Genomic DNA, 14,519 nt, shown 5'->3' with positions numbered 1-14,519 from the left:
AAAATATTACTGAGGACTTCAAAAAAATATATTGCTACCTTAGAGCCCCAAAAAATATTACTTAATAATCTTAGCGACGGAAGAATGATACATCAGGGGCGAAAAAAAAAGAGAAGGGTGTATAAGTACTTTTTTATTTGTTCTTATTTTTTTTATATCAAATGGGCCACACATCAAAGATTGTGAATATTTTTAAATTCTAAAAGTCCTACATAAAGTGGATTAATAAATCATATCAATTCTTTTCCTTGTTAGGAATCTAAAGCTCTTATAGCAGCAGCTTTGTATATCAATTCCAAAATTTATATACAAAGTATTATTTTCTTTCAAAGTATTTTAACAGTTATTTTTATCACATAAAATGTTTTGAGAAATTAAAATGTTATTGCACAACAAAACTTTTTATAACTTTTTTCTTTTTTTTTTTAAATAAAGGTGTAAATTAGCAATAGTTTCAAGACTATTTTTTTTTTTAAATTTGTATTTAAAAAAATTTATTTAAAATAAGGCCTAAACGATTTGGTAAAGTTATTGGCTCTTTGTAATAGACCTGAATTTAGAGAAAACTCGATTTCAACAAAAAATAATACATCTCACTTCCACATTAAAATAGGGCTATCATATTAAAATAGACTTAGTTAAAAGGTGAACCGACTTCCAAAAAGGAGGAAGTTCTCAATTCTTCTGTATTTCTTTTATGTTTTTTACCTCAGAACTTTCGCTTGGGTGAATCGATTTTGATAATTTTTTTGTAATTGAAACCTGATAATAATTCTGTGGTAGGAATTTAGCGTTTTTTCCGTAACATGTGAATAGCCTCACCGCATGTACTATAACTAAAGCGAAAGTTATTTGAAGATTTTTTTAAGGAAATAATATTGTCCTGGCAGCCATTATTAAAACTCTTTTCCTTCTAATAATGCTTTCTACATAAACAAAATAAACACGTTAGTTAATTTCAAACGCTTTTGTACGTTAAAACCTTGAAGAGCCAGTTTTCATGATTTTCTAACAACGTTTTTATGAGAAATCCGTAGTTTCGATCCGGTTATTTTTTTTTATATAAAAAGGATTATTCATTACTTTTTACAAACATTTTCATACAAAGTTTTTTAAAAAGTCCTTTATAAGATTGCATCAATACTTTGGTGCTATGTAACTATTTTATCAAAAAAAAAAAAAAAAGAAAACAGTTAAAAATTTTGATATCGAATTTCTTAAAACGGTGTGTTGACATACATACCTACAAATCGAACCCTATAATTCTTAGCAAGCCATATAACGTTCTTACAAAAACGACAAGAAAATGCTTGACAATCGAATTTTGAAGAAGAATGAAAAACTAGGGAACTGTAAGCCCTATTCTGAATGAAAACTTTCAAGGAATCGCGTTCGGAGGGAAAAGTGTTCCAAATCAAAAAGTTTATGAAAATTTTGCGCCTTTTTAACAGCAAAATAAAAACAATGATATTCTTGGAATTTTTCGATTGGGAGCCATTCTCCTCCGAACACATTTTCGTAAATAGCGGAGTTTAATCCGAACACCTTTGTTTTGACTCTTCTTACTATATCGGGTAATCTGAAAGCACGATAAACCATTAACCAAAATGTGAGAGGTTTCGAAAATGTAACCTATTTAATGAATTCTTAATTTTTCATTTTTCAAGTGTCAAGAGTTCTAATTGATTGAGACAAGTTTAAAAAATGTAAAAATTTCATTATGTAAAATCAATTTAATTAATTAATAAATAACAAACATCATGTAATTTTATCAAATACAAAAAAAAAATTGAAAGTTTATTATAATAATTGTCTACAATTATGTCGTCTATATAACGAGAAAGACCATCATCCACCCGAAGTCCTTGCTATATAAATATCCATAATATCATCAAACTGCTGAACAACTGGTTCTTTTCGTCCTAAAAATTAAAAAAGGTAATTTAAATAAAAATCTTACGGTGAATTTCTTCACATAACTCCTAGGCCAGCTTAGTACCCGGTCTAGCTAGACCTGGGGTCGAACTACGGCATACGTTCGTTTACGTTTTGACTATTACTCTCTCTATTTAATCAGAAGAAAATGATAGACATAAAGCGTCAATACGTTAACGTTCGTATGCCGTAGTTCGACCCCTGGTCCTAGCACTGGTACTCGGTCCTAATGAAAAGTTAGTACCCGAGCATTTCTTCACATTTATAGAACCTGATCTAAGTTTACAACGCCGCCCTAAGAAATAATTCGTTTAAAACTGGTATAACTGTCATTTTGACAATATTTTGATGCTTGAAATATTTTATTTTGATATTTCGGCAGATTTTACAAATAATAGACAAAAAAGAGTCCATTCATAATTTAAATAATTTAAAAAATACTGTGATGATTAAAAAGAAGCCAATAAGAAAAGAAGATAAATTCTATCAAGAACCTCCACAATCAAGAACGAAGAGAGTGTCACGATTTTGTACATAAGGGCCGGAAAGCCTGATAGCTAGTTCACCAACGAAGTGGTTAATTCAATAACCTGGGAAATCAACAGAAAAACCAGTTGCCGACCGAAAGAAAAACCATATACAAATAAGTAACAGTTTGCGTTGCGGATGTTCATATGTATATTATATATTTCAATAAAAGTAACATTTTTGAAAACTGAATCTTTACTGTTTTTGTGCAGTTATGTTTTTTTTGGCAGTCATTGGGCGAATCGAATGAAGATAATTTTTATCATAGTCTCAATACTTTTATTTATAAATAGAATCCTCTTGCAAAGAAATTTTGTGTTACCTCTTATAGGTACTTCTGCACATAAAATAGTGCTGAAAGGTGATATTTAGTGTGAAAATTGTATGCGAGTGGCTCCATTTTTGGGTCCTTAATTGACAGTTCTAAGACTTATGGGGTTTTCGTTTGGTAAATATATATTTTGATCTATAAGTTGATTTTTGTTCGTTAGGAAACGAATACGTTTGCAGATTGATTTTTATTTGTTATATTATTGGTGTGTATTTTGTGTCTCTGAACAGGGCAGCAATTGCAGTTGTCAAAATATTGACTCGAACGTTGATTTTATACTGAAGAAAATTGAGCTAGACGAATAAATTTATTCAAAAAGAAAGGGGGCAAAAGCCCCCTTTCTGGTTTTTTGCATATATATCTGGTAAACGAAGCAAAATTTTGAGATGTTGCTCTTAGAGAATTAAATTTCTAATAAAAATAATGTTTTTTAAAAATTGATTGAATTGATCATAAAAAAATATCGATTTTTTGAGTTTTTTTTTACATTTTTGGCTGTGTCTCTTTTTTGGGCTGAGATAGGCATTATCATTGCTCTAATAAAAGAACGGAGATTAAATTTCCCTCAAAATGCTGTGCTTATTATCTTTTTTCATTGAAAGCTAACCGAAGTATGGCCATTTGAGCCTATATTTTTTTTTCGCATTTTCAGATTTACTCAAGTAAAAAAAAAAACATTTGAGGGAAAAGTACGATAACTTAGCAACCAAGAATGGATATCGGTTTTTTATAGAGAGGTTGAATGCAATAATTTATTACTATGGGAGGGGGTGTCTATCTCCCCCCGGTTAGGCGGAAAGGGCAACTTTCTAAAAAAAAATACTTAAATTAAAAAAAAAATATTAAAAACAACGGCAACACTTTCAGTTATGAATGATACTTTTTTCGAAAGCTTGAATTATCCACTTAATTTAAATTTTAAAGTTAGGTTATTTCAATTAATTGTTTTCAAATTAAATGGGCGAGCCTGGTAAAGAAAATAGTTTTTCTATATTTCAATTTTCTAAGAAAACAAGAATGCATAGTAACATAATGATTTCCAGTGTTTGATCAGAAATCAATTGAGACAATTTACTTTATCGATAAACTTCGTATTGAAATCCACAGTCTTTATTAAAATAGTATTCAGTGTGGTTTTTAAACTTTTTTTTTCTAAAATTTTGATTTTGAAACCGTTTATTTCGAAATAGTTGGTTTAAATAAATTGGTTTTAAAATTTAAATTAAGTGTATAATCCAATCTTTCAAAAAAAGTATTATTCATTTTATGTTTTATACTATTTTATCTTTTAATTTAATTTTTTTATTAAATATATTTAAATTATTTCATATAAACCAATTATTTTCTTTATTCATATTTAATAAATCATTAAAATTTTCTTTATTTTTAAATTAATTATCTTTAGGAGGATTACCTCCTTTTTTAGGATTTATTCCTAAATAATTGTGTTGCCGTTGCCGCCTAAACAAAATCAATGCAATCTGACGTATCTAAAAAAAGTAATGGCTCTTTTTCGTCCGTCAACAAAAAAATTAGCTTATTAGCAGTTATTCCGAGGTTTCAAAAGCCTGTTTTTTAGTGCATACCCGAAATTTCGCGGTTTCTCAAAAAAAATCCATTTATTTTTAGATATACAAATGTTTTTTTCATTGCATTGTTTTTATTCTTAATGTTGATGGATATTAAAACCTCCATGCGAAATTTGGCTACCATACCATAACATTTAACGGGTTTTCGGTAGCAAGATGGCTACTGTTATGATAATTCGGGTTGACGGACGAAAAAGAGCCATTACTTTTTTTAGATACGTCAGATTGCATTGATTTTGTTTTTTTTTTTTGGAATCAGCGTTGAAAAATACCTTGAAATCATGTGCTGTATGTATGTATATTTAACTCTATAGTATTGCTTTTCAATTTTTTGAATCTGTGCTTAACTTGGTTTGACCTGAAAAATTAGGACTTGATTTTTGAGGGTAGTTAAAAAATATCCAAACAAAGATTAAAATGAAAAAATTAGCCTATTACCACTTATTCCTAAGATGAACAAGAATCTTCTTTAGTGCATATCATAAAATTTGCCCCTTAATCAAAAAATACCATTATTTCGTAGGTATACAGGGTGTCCCAAAAGTAATGGATCAAACGAAATATGCTGATAGGCCAACTTTAGGGCTCTCAGAATTTGGTAACTTGTTCATCCCAAATCCTCACGGTTTTCGATTTAATGCAGTTTTTGTGAAATTTCGAAAAATCCCGACTTTGCAACAGTATTTTGCTTCCTCCGCTCTTAATTGATTTTTGTTTTTTACAATTCTCTCACTAAAACATTGCCTAATAATAAGAAATAATTAATTAATCAAAATATTTTTTATTTCATACGCCATTTTGCTGCAAATTAATTAACAGTTCCATGTTTTATAAAAACTCAATTTCTTTTTTTTATTTCAGAGCAACACCCTGAAAAAAATTTGTATGGTGTGGCATTGGTTTATTATTTTGAAAACTTGTCGTGTTATTGCAGTTTTCAAAAATGTATAAAAATTTCCGAAGTTGAAATTAGAACGAAAGATATTTTAATTTGAATGCAAAAAAACAGACGTTTTCAGAGCAAAATAACAAACAAAAATCGAGGCTTTTCAAAGAGAAATAAACAAACAACAGTCGAGAAAATGTGTATATTTTTCTTTGTTATTTTTCTCTGAAAAGCCCTGTTTTGTTGCTTTTAAATTGTAATATCTTCAGTTATATCTTCAACTTTGGAAACTTTTATTCATTTTTGAAAACTGCAACAACACACAAGTTTTCAAAATAATAAACCAATGCCACACCATACAAATTTTTTTCAGGGTGTTGCTCTGAAATAAAAGAAAGAAATTGAGTTTTTATAAAACATGGAACTGTTAATTAATTTGCAGCAAAATGGCGTATGAAATAAAAAATATTTTGATTAATTAATTATTTCTTATTATTAGGCAATGTTTTAGTGAAAGAATTATAAAAAAAAAAAACCAATTAAGAGCGGAGGAAGCAAAATACTGTTGCAAAGTCGGGATTTTTCGAAATTTCACAAAAACTGCATTAAATCGAAAACCGTAAGGATTTGGGATGAACAAGTTACCAAATTCTGAGAGCCCTAAAGTTGGCCTATCAGCATATTTCGTTTGATCCATTACTTATGGGACACCCTGTATATATTTTTTGTAATGGATTGTTTTGATTTTTAATAATGATGGATTCTAAAATCTTCATGCAAAATTTGGTTCATCTACCATAACTTTTAAGGGTTTTTCGGCAGTAAGTTTGCAACTGTTATAATAATATAAGTTGACAGATGAAAAACAGGTATAACTTTTTCCAGAGATCAGATTGTCTTGATTTTAGATTTTTTGGAATCAGCATTAAAAAATACCTTGAAATCATTTATCATATGTGTATATAATACCATAGCCTATTTTTGCTAATTTTGAAAATCTCCATTTCGCGATTTGACCTTAAAATCGCGACAAGCGGACATGAGATTTTTCTAGACTTTTGAGATATGTTATGGAATGGCAAAAGGAAGATATTGAGCAAAAAAAATTTCTATTAACATTCATTCCGAGATTTACCCCTTTTTTCTCCCTATTTGACTGTATTATTTTTATTGAAAATTTAATTCTCTTCAAAAAGTGTTAAGAGCAATATCTCAAAATTTTGCTTCGTTCTTCAGTTTCCACCCTCTCATTTAATAGCACTCATTGAATGATTCCTGTAATAAAAACCCGTGAACGTCTTAGTTCCTTTCAAAAAGACATAATCAATAGCCTATTAGGACTAGGACCGGTATTAGCGCTAGGACACTGTGAAGAAATTGGCCGTTATTGATTTATCTATGAAATACTTACTTCTAACAATTGGTCGAACATGAGCCAAATTAGTTGGACTTAATTGTATCTCTTCGATGTCTTCTTGTGAATTAGCGTCATCTTCTTCATCGACAATTTCTAAACGACGTTTACGTGCTGGAGTTGGCGTCGTCTTTGTTTTTTCTTCTTCTTGATGTGTCTTCACTGGTCCACCTCTGACAACGCTTTGTAATGTATCTTCTGCCATTTGAACAATTCGATCTATTGAATCGATCGAATCTTCCACTGAACGAGAATCAAATGGAATTACAATATCCGAACCACTTTCAACTGGAGGTGAGTTATTTTCTTCTTCTTGTCGTTCTAATACTCTCCTAACAGCAGCTTCAGCTTGTCGTCGAGCCATAATTAGCTCCGGGTTTTTTGTTGTCTTACGAATTGAATCTCTTAGTGACAAATAATCAGGTTCCATTTGAACAATCTTATCGATTGTATCATTCGAAGTTAAAGAACGTGAATCAAATTGAATAACATTGCTAGAACTATTATTATTTGCATTATTATTGCCATCTGAAGTTTGTATAGCTGTGACATTGGTTCGAGTTGAATTTTTGCTACTATTTGTCTTTGATGAGACTGATTTAATCGAACCATTTGTGATTGAAGTTGAAGATCGTTGACTTGAGTTTGTGGCTTTTTTGTATTGATAAATTTTTTCGAATTGTTTGAAACATTTTAAACATAAATATGAATCATCCTATAAATAATTTACTTTGATTTAATATATTTATTTATTAGAAGAATCATTTTTTACCTTAAATTCTGGTTGAGCTATTCGAATAAAATTAATTCGTGCTTTTTCTAATCTTTGAAATGGACCAGTTTTTGTTTTGCACATATAACATGGCATTTTGTGTGTGTTTTTAGTTTATTTTTGGAGACATTGAATAAATAATATTATTAAATGAAAATTGTTTTTTTTGGCGCCTAGTTTTTTTTGTATATAAAACAAATTTTAACAAACAAAATATTAATACATAAACTGATAGGAATTTTGATGAAGGACGAAGGAAATTGAACTTCAAAAATTCAAATAAAATTGTTGCTTCCAGTTTTCCAATTGATACATTCCAGATGTCACAAATTATGTTGGTAGTACTGTTTTTAACACCACGAACACAATGATTAGTTAGGGTTATAATTATAACTGTATTAATACAGTAGGGGGGTTCACATTGACCAACTTACCGGACAGACCGATTGTCATTTGGCCTGATGGCTGAATTATATTTTTCGTTCACACTCATCAGACAATTTTCATCAAAACCCATTTTTCATCTTATTTTTAATGTATCTTTCACCTATTCTGCTCTCAAATTCAAGAGAATGGATTATCACTGTCTGCCGGACAGACATGTCGTTCAATTGACTAACATGTCCGTCCGACCACCAAAAAATCAAAATTTTTTGAAAACCATCCGGCAAACCGGACAGGTCGTCGGATGGGTGTTCACACTATCAAAACAGCATCAGATCAGACCAAACGGCGGCTGGTCTGTCCGGTAAGTTAGTCAATGTGAACCCCCCTAGTAACACAGCGTCTCCACTGAGCATCCCTTCAAGCAAGAAAACGGAGTTCAGAAAAGACAGTCCGACCTCCGACCGAGAAAAACGGGGTTGCACTCACACACTTGCAACTTTTTGTATATGAACACAAAGTCGAAGGAGAAATCGTGGTGAAAAAACCAATACATATAAAATCGGCTCCACGGTGATTATAATTTCCATACTAATTTGAGCCGCTTTTGGACCTGTTTCTGAGCCGAAGTCGGACTCAGCTCCGCCTGAGGCGGAGCGTATTCGGACCGAGGTCGGACTTGTTTGCTTGAAGGGGTGTCACGGGCAAATGTCAAAATGTGGATAAGGTAAAAAAAAACGTTAAATGTGAACCCTGACTTTGGAAGTTCATGCATATTAGGTGTGTTTTTTTGTTTATATCTATATAGATTTTGTGCAAAAAAACGACATTGAGATATTTGAAATCAAAACAATTTACGACGTGTTAAAAACAACAAAAACTTTAGGTATCTGTATAGATTTTTGAAAAGTCCAGATAATTATCCAGATTTTACTATCTCTCGATAAAAACAGAAGTGCCAAGTTACTTTAGGTATTTGTTGTTTTATAGATATTTTTTACAGAAATATCTAAAAATATTAACAAAAAAAAAAAAAAAAAAACCGAGAAAATGGGGTTTAAAAAAAGTTCTAATAGAAAAAATAATCTAAAATTTGTTTGACATGGTTGCATTGAAATGGTAATATATTCCGAGATATACGCAATGCACTTTTCAGATAAAAGTCGTAAATGGATTCTGATAAGACTGTTGAACAAATATATATATAAAATTACCAAAGTTTTTTTTTCGAAAAATTAGAAATAAAAATAAAAAAGTTTTTTAAAAAAATCGAAAAAAAAATTCAATATGGCTACCTTCAAACGCTTATAAGACAAACGGCGCAATTAATGTTATCATGGTCTTAAAATGTAGCTAAGAACATACAAATGATTTTTGGTTTTTTGTTAACAAAAAAAATTTTGTGAATCCAACATGGATGCAAAGGCCATATGAATGGTTTTGGTTTTTTGTGAAAAAAATTTTTTGAATCCATCATGGATGTAATATGGCCATACCTTTACGGAGTTAAAAAAACACAGGAGCACGACACATTTTTGATAGACAGCTGCCAAAGTGTATGTACAGTGGTGCCAAACATCCCGACAAACAATTTTGATTCTATAACGCTTTACAGATGCTACTCGTTGTTGCTCCTGTAAAGTATTATAGAAGCATAATTGCTAAAAGGGATTTGAACGGATTTAAAAAATTTCGATGTTGTGTTTTCGCACAAAATCTATATAGATAAACAAAAAAAACACACCTATTTTTAACCCAAAATTCCTGTTTGGGTAGGTACTCTGAAACTGAGTATAGTTTTTCACAAAAAAAGATGGCCGTGTGCAGGGGCATACGTTAAGTTGCTGGGGCCCCGGGGCAAGACTATTTTTTGGGACTTCTTTGATATTGGGGGCCCCTTTATTGATATAGAAAAGATCAAATAAAAAATGACTTATACGACCTAAGAAATATGTATTATTTTTTTTTTAAACCGATTTATTTTTTTGCGGCCCCCTGACGAATTTTTTTTAAGATGAAATATTATGTGGCTAGCTACAAATTAGTTATGCATTACAATGAAGAAAATAATTTGTCTATCTTGTATCCGAAGTGATTCATCTCAAATATCTTATCTTTTTGCTTCGTTACTTTTATAATAAGTTGCATTCAAGGAATTGTCTCCAGTCGGGGCCCTGGCATGTTGGGGGCCCCGGGGCACCGCCCCGCTTGCCCCAATGGTGTGCACGCCTCTGGCCGCGAGAGAGAAAACAATTTCCCCTTCTTGGGAATTGCTGCCCAACAAATTTCTTCGGACAAAAATCTGAAATCTGTCAAAAGGTAATGCTTTTCTCCATCCTCGATTCCCTTTTTTTTCACCCAAGAAAATTTGTTTTCCCTTTTTTTTATTTTAGTTTTTCCCGTTTAAATACATGTACTTTTGTATGTAAATTGTGTCAAATAATTAAAAATTAAAATAACCGATGGCTGATAATTTCGTAAATAAATATTATAAATTTGAATATGAAATCGAAATGAAATAATTATAGCGAAATTATCTCATTTGAGCTCTATTTGAAAAAGGAAATACCCAACTAACACAACAGCTTCTGTAAAATGAAGTCTCGCAGGTATGTATGTACTACTTTTTATACAGTTTGTATCGAGTTTGCTTCAGAATTTACATAATTGCTTATAGAAGTTCGAACTTGTTTAACAATTTCTAATAACTTGTTTAAATACTGTGAAAGAAATTAAACCGAAGAAAGCTTGGTTTTTGGATAAGCTTCGGTTAATGAATTTAAAGAAGCTTTACAGAAATTACCAAGTTTTGTATTTGATTTTTAGTTTTAATATTGAGTAATCTAGCTCAGAAACTCTATGGTTTTGACATTGAATAATTTAGCTCGGACATTCTCATAAAGGGTCAAACTTGTATAGCGTTCTCCTTTTTCCATGCCCAACAACCTTACAAAAGTTAAAAAGAAGCTGAAATCACAGATAATAAATTATACAGATGTCTTATTCATATGGAGAGAAATGATATATGAAACTGAAATTGACCAAAAAAGAGCTTTTCCAAAAGCTTTAAAATATTCAGTAAATACACACAAAATCATCTCGCTCATCTTTTTTCTTGAAAAAAAACCTCTTCTTTCCTATGAGAGTGAGTGAGAAAAAAATTTCCAATTCAAAAAGAGCTTTTTCAGCTTTATTTTTGAAAGCTCCTTGCCTGGTAAGGCTTGTCTGGTAAGGAAAAAAATGATTCATATTTTTCTGAGCAGACAAGATATCTGTATGATTATATTATCTGTGCTGAAATGTAGCTTCTATTATACCTTTAACAAAGCTGAAATATTAGTTGGGGATCTTTCATCTCCACCCTAAAAATTATTCAACAATTTAGGGTCTTGTGGCCGTTATAGTTCATACACCCAATAAACTTGTAGTTTTAATAAAAATTGTGAAATAATAGGTGCAGGGAACAAAGGTAAAGGTAGTTTCTTTACATATGGGAAAAACTCTACTTGCAGTGAAAAACAATTTCACTTTATGCTTATTTAAAAAAAAAATTGGATTCTGTTCTTTTAAAAAATTAAAGGCCTGAAAAATAAAAACAAGAAATTTCGACTTAGACTAGTTTAACTTAAAAAATCGAAGCTTTTAGCACATCATCTTAGAGCATTTTTTTTAATGCTGGATCGCATGAACCAAAATCTGACTGAAAAAAATTTTTTATGAAAAAAGGTTTTATAGTTTGAAATTAGGAATCTTTATAGCAATTTCCGGGAATTTTATACGATTGATGCCCTTTCAAGTCATTTAATGTCCTTTTTCGACAAATTATTGTAAGAGTCAAATAAAATTATGAATTATATAGCGCCATGTAGCTTACGAAATTCTTTTAAGAATTGGCGCCCAACGGGGGCTCATTCCTAGCAAAAAGGAATGCCCTGGTTTATTTGTCTTGAAAATATAATTTATTAACTAGGTACCTCGAAGTTGTAAAAAAGTGATCTATTAAAACTGTATACCACTTTAGGTATAGCAAAAATAATTTCGAAATAAATCTGAAACTTTTGACCTTTAAAAGTAAAATATGTTATTTGGGTAAAAATTTTTCAAATTTCTCCTAGGTATCACGATATAATCCAAATTAAATGTGTTGGAATTTAATTTTCGGTTGTTGAAACAATTTTTTCTCAAATACAAACCACTTTAAGGTTCCTCTATTCTTTATTTAATTATTTTTGTTTCTTCTGTCACCTTGGTTCTAATCAAAACGACATTTTAACATGTCTGTATATCATCTCTAAGCCCTTACATTATACATATTTTCATCTCATCCGTGTTTTTTTTTTTTACAAACACCACATTTATGATATTTGATATGTTCATTCTCTATGTTTCGGTATAGACCCCCTTAAGCTGCTAACCTCTGTTGGGTGCCTTCTCATATTTGACATGTATCCAAAATTTTAATTTTTTTCGCATCTCTTAAAAGAGGAAGCATGGAATTAACAAAAAAAAAAAAAAATAACTCCACAAAAAAAATGTGTCCTCCTTCTCATCTTCACTTACGTGTCTATTGCCATGAATATCCTTAGAGGGACATCACATGCGAGATATGCGTCTGTGGGGGAGATAAAATGATGTTCATTCAACACCTTAATTCTCTCCCCCTTTTATGATTTGAATTTTGCTTTTTCAATTTATGTTACTTTTTTTGATACCTTGCTTATAATATTATAGCATGAGAATGTTGTGTTGTAAAAAGAGGAAAAAATGAGGTCGAAAAGTAAGTCCACTTTTCCAATTAAGATATATTTTTAGAAATAAATTATTCAAAATCGATAGAGCTGTTTTACAAAAACCAAATTTTTAAATAAATAAATAATAAATCAATAATAATTTAATTTAAATAATTAAATAAAAATAAAATAAAAATATATTTAAAAATAATACCTAATTAAAAAAAGAATCAAAAATATTATTTTACTGTTTTTAAAACAGTTAAATTATTTTTTAAAATAAAAATATAATAAAAATAAATAAAAAAATAAAAAAAAAATAAAAAAAAAAATAAAAAAAAAATAAAAAAAATATTACTTAATTGTTTTTAAAAAATTAAATTATTTTTTTACAATTCAAAAATTTTCTTTTCGCTAGGATTCTTTCAAAATCAATGCAAATCACTTTGAATTATGACACACAACAGAATATTCTGAACTATTTAACTGGGAAAAAAGACGATCATCAGCACCAGGAACCAAAAAAAAAAAAAAAATAAAAGAACGAAAATGGTGAAATAGGTCACGCCTTCTTGTATCCTTTTGGTAATAAGTTTGGACACGGTTCAGTCGAGTGAACCGAAAAATGTGTTCCTTTGGTCTAAATGGATTTTTGTTGTTGTTTGCACTTGCTATACATATTGCATTGCTGAATTATAAGAGGTAGTGTGTTGTGTAGCAGTAGCGTGTGAGGAATTTTTTCAGTTTTTTGGAGATTCAAGCGTCAATCAAAAAAATTTTAAATTTTTCGGTTATAAAAAAAATTGTTTTTTTTTTTTGAGTTTTTTTTTTTTATTTTTTAATATTATTCAGGGGCGGATTAAAAAGCTACATGCGATGGTGGCAAGTTAATTAAAGAATTTGAATCACCAGAAGGTGTTCGGTTGAGGTGGGAGGCTTCAAATGTTCAACTTGTAATATTTTTTTTTAAATAAATTTTGACATTGAAAAATAAGAATAATGAAGGAATGTTGATGTAGTTTGAAAAATTTATGTAATAATGTGTGCAAACCTGATTTTATTTGCTTCAAAAATAAGGTTGATTTTTGGATTAAACTAAATGATACAAGGGTAACAAATTCACTAGTATTTAAATTGAAATAAAAAAAAAATAAAATAGTACAAATAAAAAAATGTTATCATCTTCAAATACCTATCTCCCCGACGGGGAATTGAACCCCGGTCTCCCGCGTGACAGGCGGGGATACTGACCACTATACTATCGAGGATGTTGAAGGCTACTGGCGGATCTATCCAAACGATATTGTTTCAAGTAAAAATGTATTTAGTAGTAATAAATTAAAAAATAATTTATTTACACGAGTTACCTACATTCTATGAAAATCAGTTGAGATTGACTTGAACGGTTTCAACCCAATACAAAAATGGAAAAATTTCATGACTATCCACCCAATATAGGTTTAAAATTTTGGAATATTTATGGTTTGAATCTATAAATTAAAAACAACATAATCTAGGGCAAGCATATGCCTAAAATCGACACTTTGACAGGGCGAGTAAGGGGTATAGATACAAATCTGAAAAATTGGAGGTCTTTTGATGCATATCTTAAAAGGGCTGACCGAATCAGGTATTAACTTGCTAAGGTATACTGATTTCAAGAACTGTGAAGTTTGAAATTGTCATGAAAACTTGGAAGCAGGAAATTCGATTTATGAAAAATATGACCAAAACAAATTGGGGGCCGAGGGTAAAAGAATTATAATAGTTTTTAATTTCTTCCAAAACTTTTTTTTTTAATTTAAATAGGTACATTTTATTTATAAAAAAATAGTTTAAAAAATATAGTTTAAAAAATAGGTCAATTTTCGCAAAAAAATCCATTTTGGGAAGAAATGCATTTTGAGAAAAAAATTAAAATTACGTGGACTAAATTTGATCGAAAGCGTA

The 14,519-nt window shown here is 30.1% G+C and overlaps 1 protein-coding gene and 1 non-coding gene across 2 annotated transcripts; both read right to left on the bottom strand.

Annotated features, from left to right (window-relative positions):
- Positions 1-1,707: 1,707 nt before the first annotated feature.
- LOC129907158 (uncharacterized) lies at positions 1,708-7,719 on the bottom strand. The gene is made up of 3 exons (XM_055983234.1): positions 7,456-7,719; positions 6,681-7,398; positions 1,708-1,922 (listed from the first exon to the last, which is right to left on the bottom strand). Exons 1-3 carry the CDS (start codon positions 7,549-7,551, stop codon positions 1,849-1,851), a joined length of 888 nt encoding a protein of 295 aa, XP_055839209.1. The 5' UTR covers positions 7,552-7,719; the 3' UTR covers positions 1,708-1,848.
- A 6,046-nt stretch (positions 7,720-13,765) lies between these two features.
- On the bottom strand, positions 13,766-13,837 carry Trnad-guc (transfer RNA aspartic acid (anticodon GUC)). The gene has a single exon. It is a non-coding gene; the product is annotated as a tRNA-Asp (tRNA).
- Positions 13,838-14,519: the final 682 nt, after the last annotated feature.

Source organism: Episyrphus balteatus, chromosome 1, assembly GCF_945859705.1.
Source record: "Episyrphus balteatus chromosome 1, idEpiBalt1.1, whole genome shotgun sequence".
In the NCBI taxonomy this organism is placed as follows: Eukaryota; Metazoa; Arthropoda; class Insecta; order Diptera; family Syrphidae; genus Episyrphus; species Episyrphus balteatus.
The sequence above is the reverse complement of the archived record's forward strand: the minus strand, read 5'-3'. Positions and strand labels throughout refer to the sequence as shown.

Excerpts from the sequence above, each read along its gene's own strand:
- LOC129907158 (XM_055983234.1), bottom strand. The coding sequence starts at position 7,551 with ATGCCATGTTATATGTGCAAAACAAAAACTGGTCCATTTCAAAGATTA. Across the intron at positions 7,399-7,455 it reads TAGCTCAACCAGAATTTAAG|GATGATTCATATTTATGTTT; the intron begins GTAAAAAATGAT and ends AATTATTTATAG. Across the intron at positions 1,923-6,680 it reads TGTTCGACCAATTGTTAGAA|GACGAAAAGAACCAGTTGTT; the intron begins GTAAGTATTTCA and ends TTTAATTTTTAG.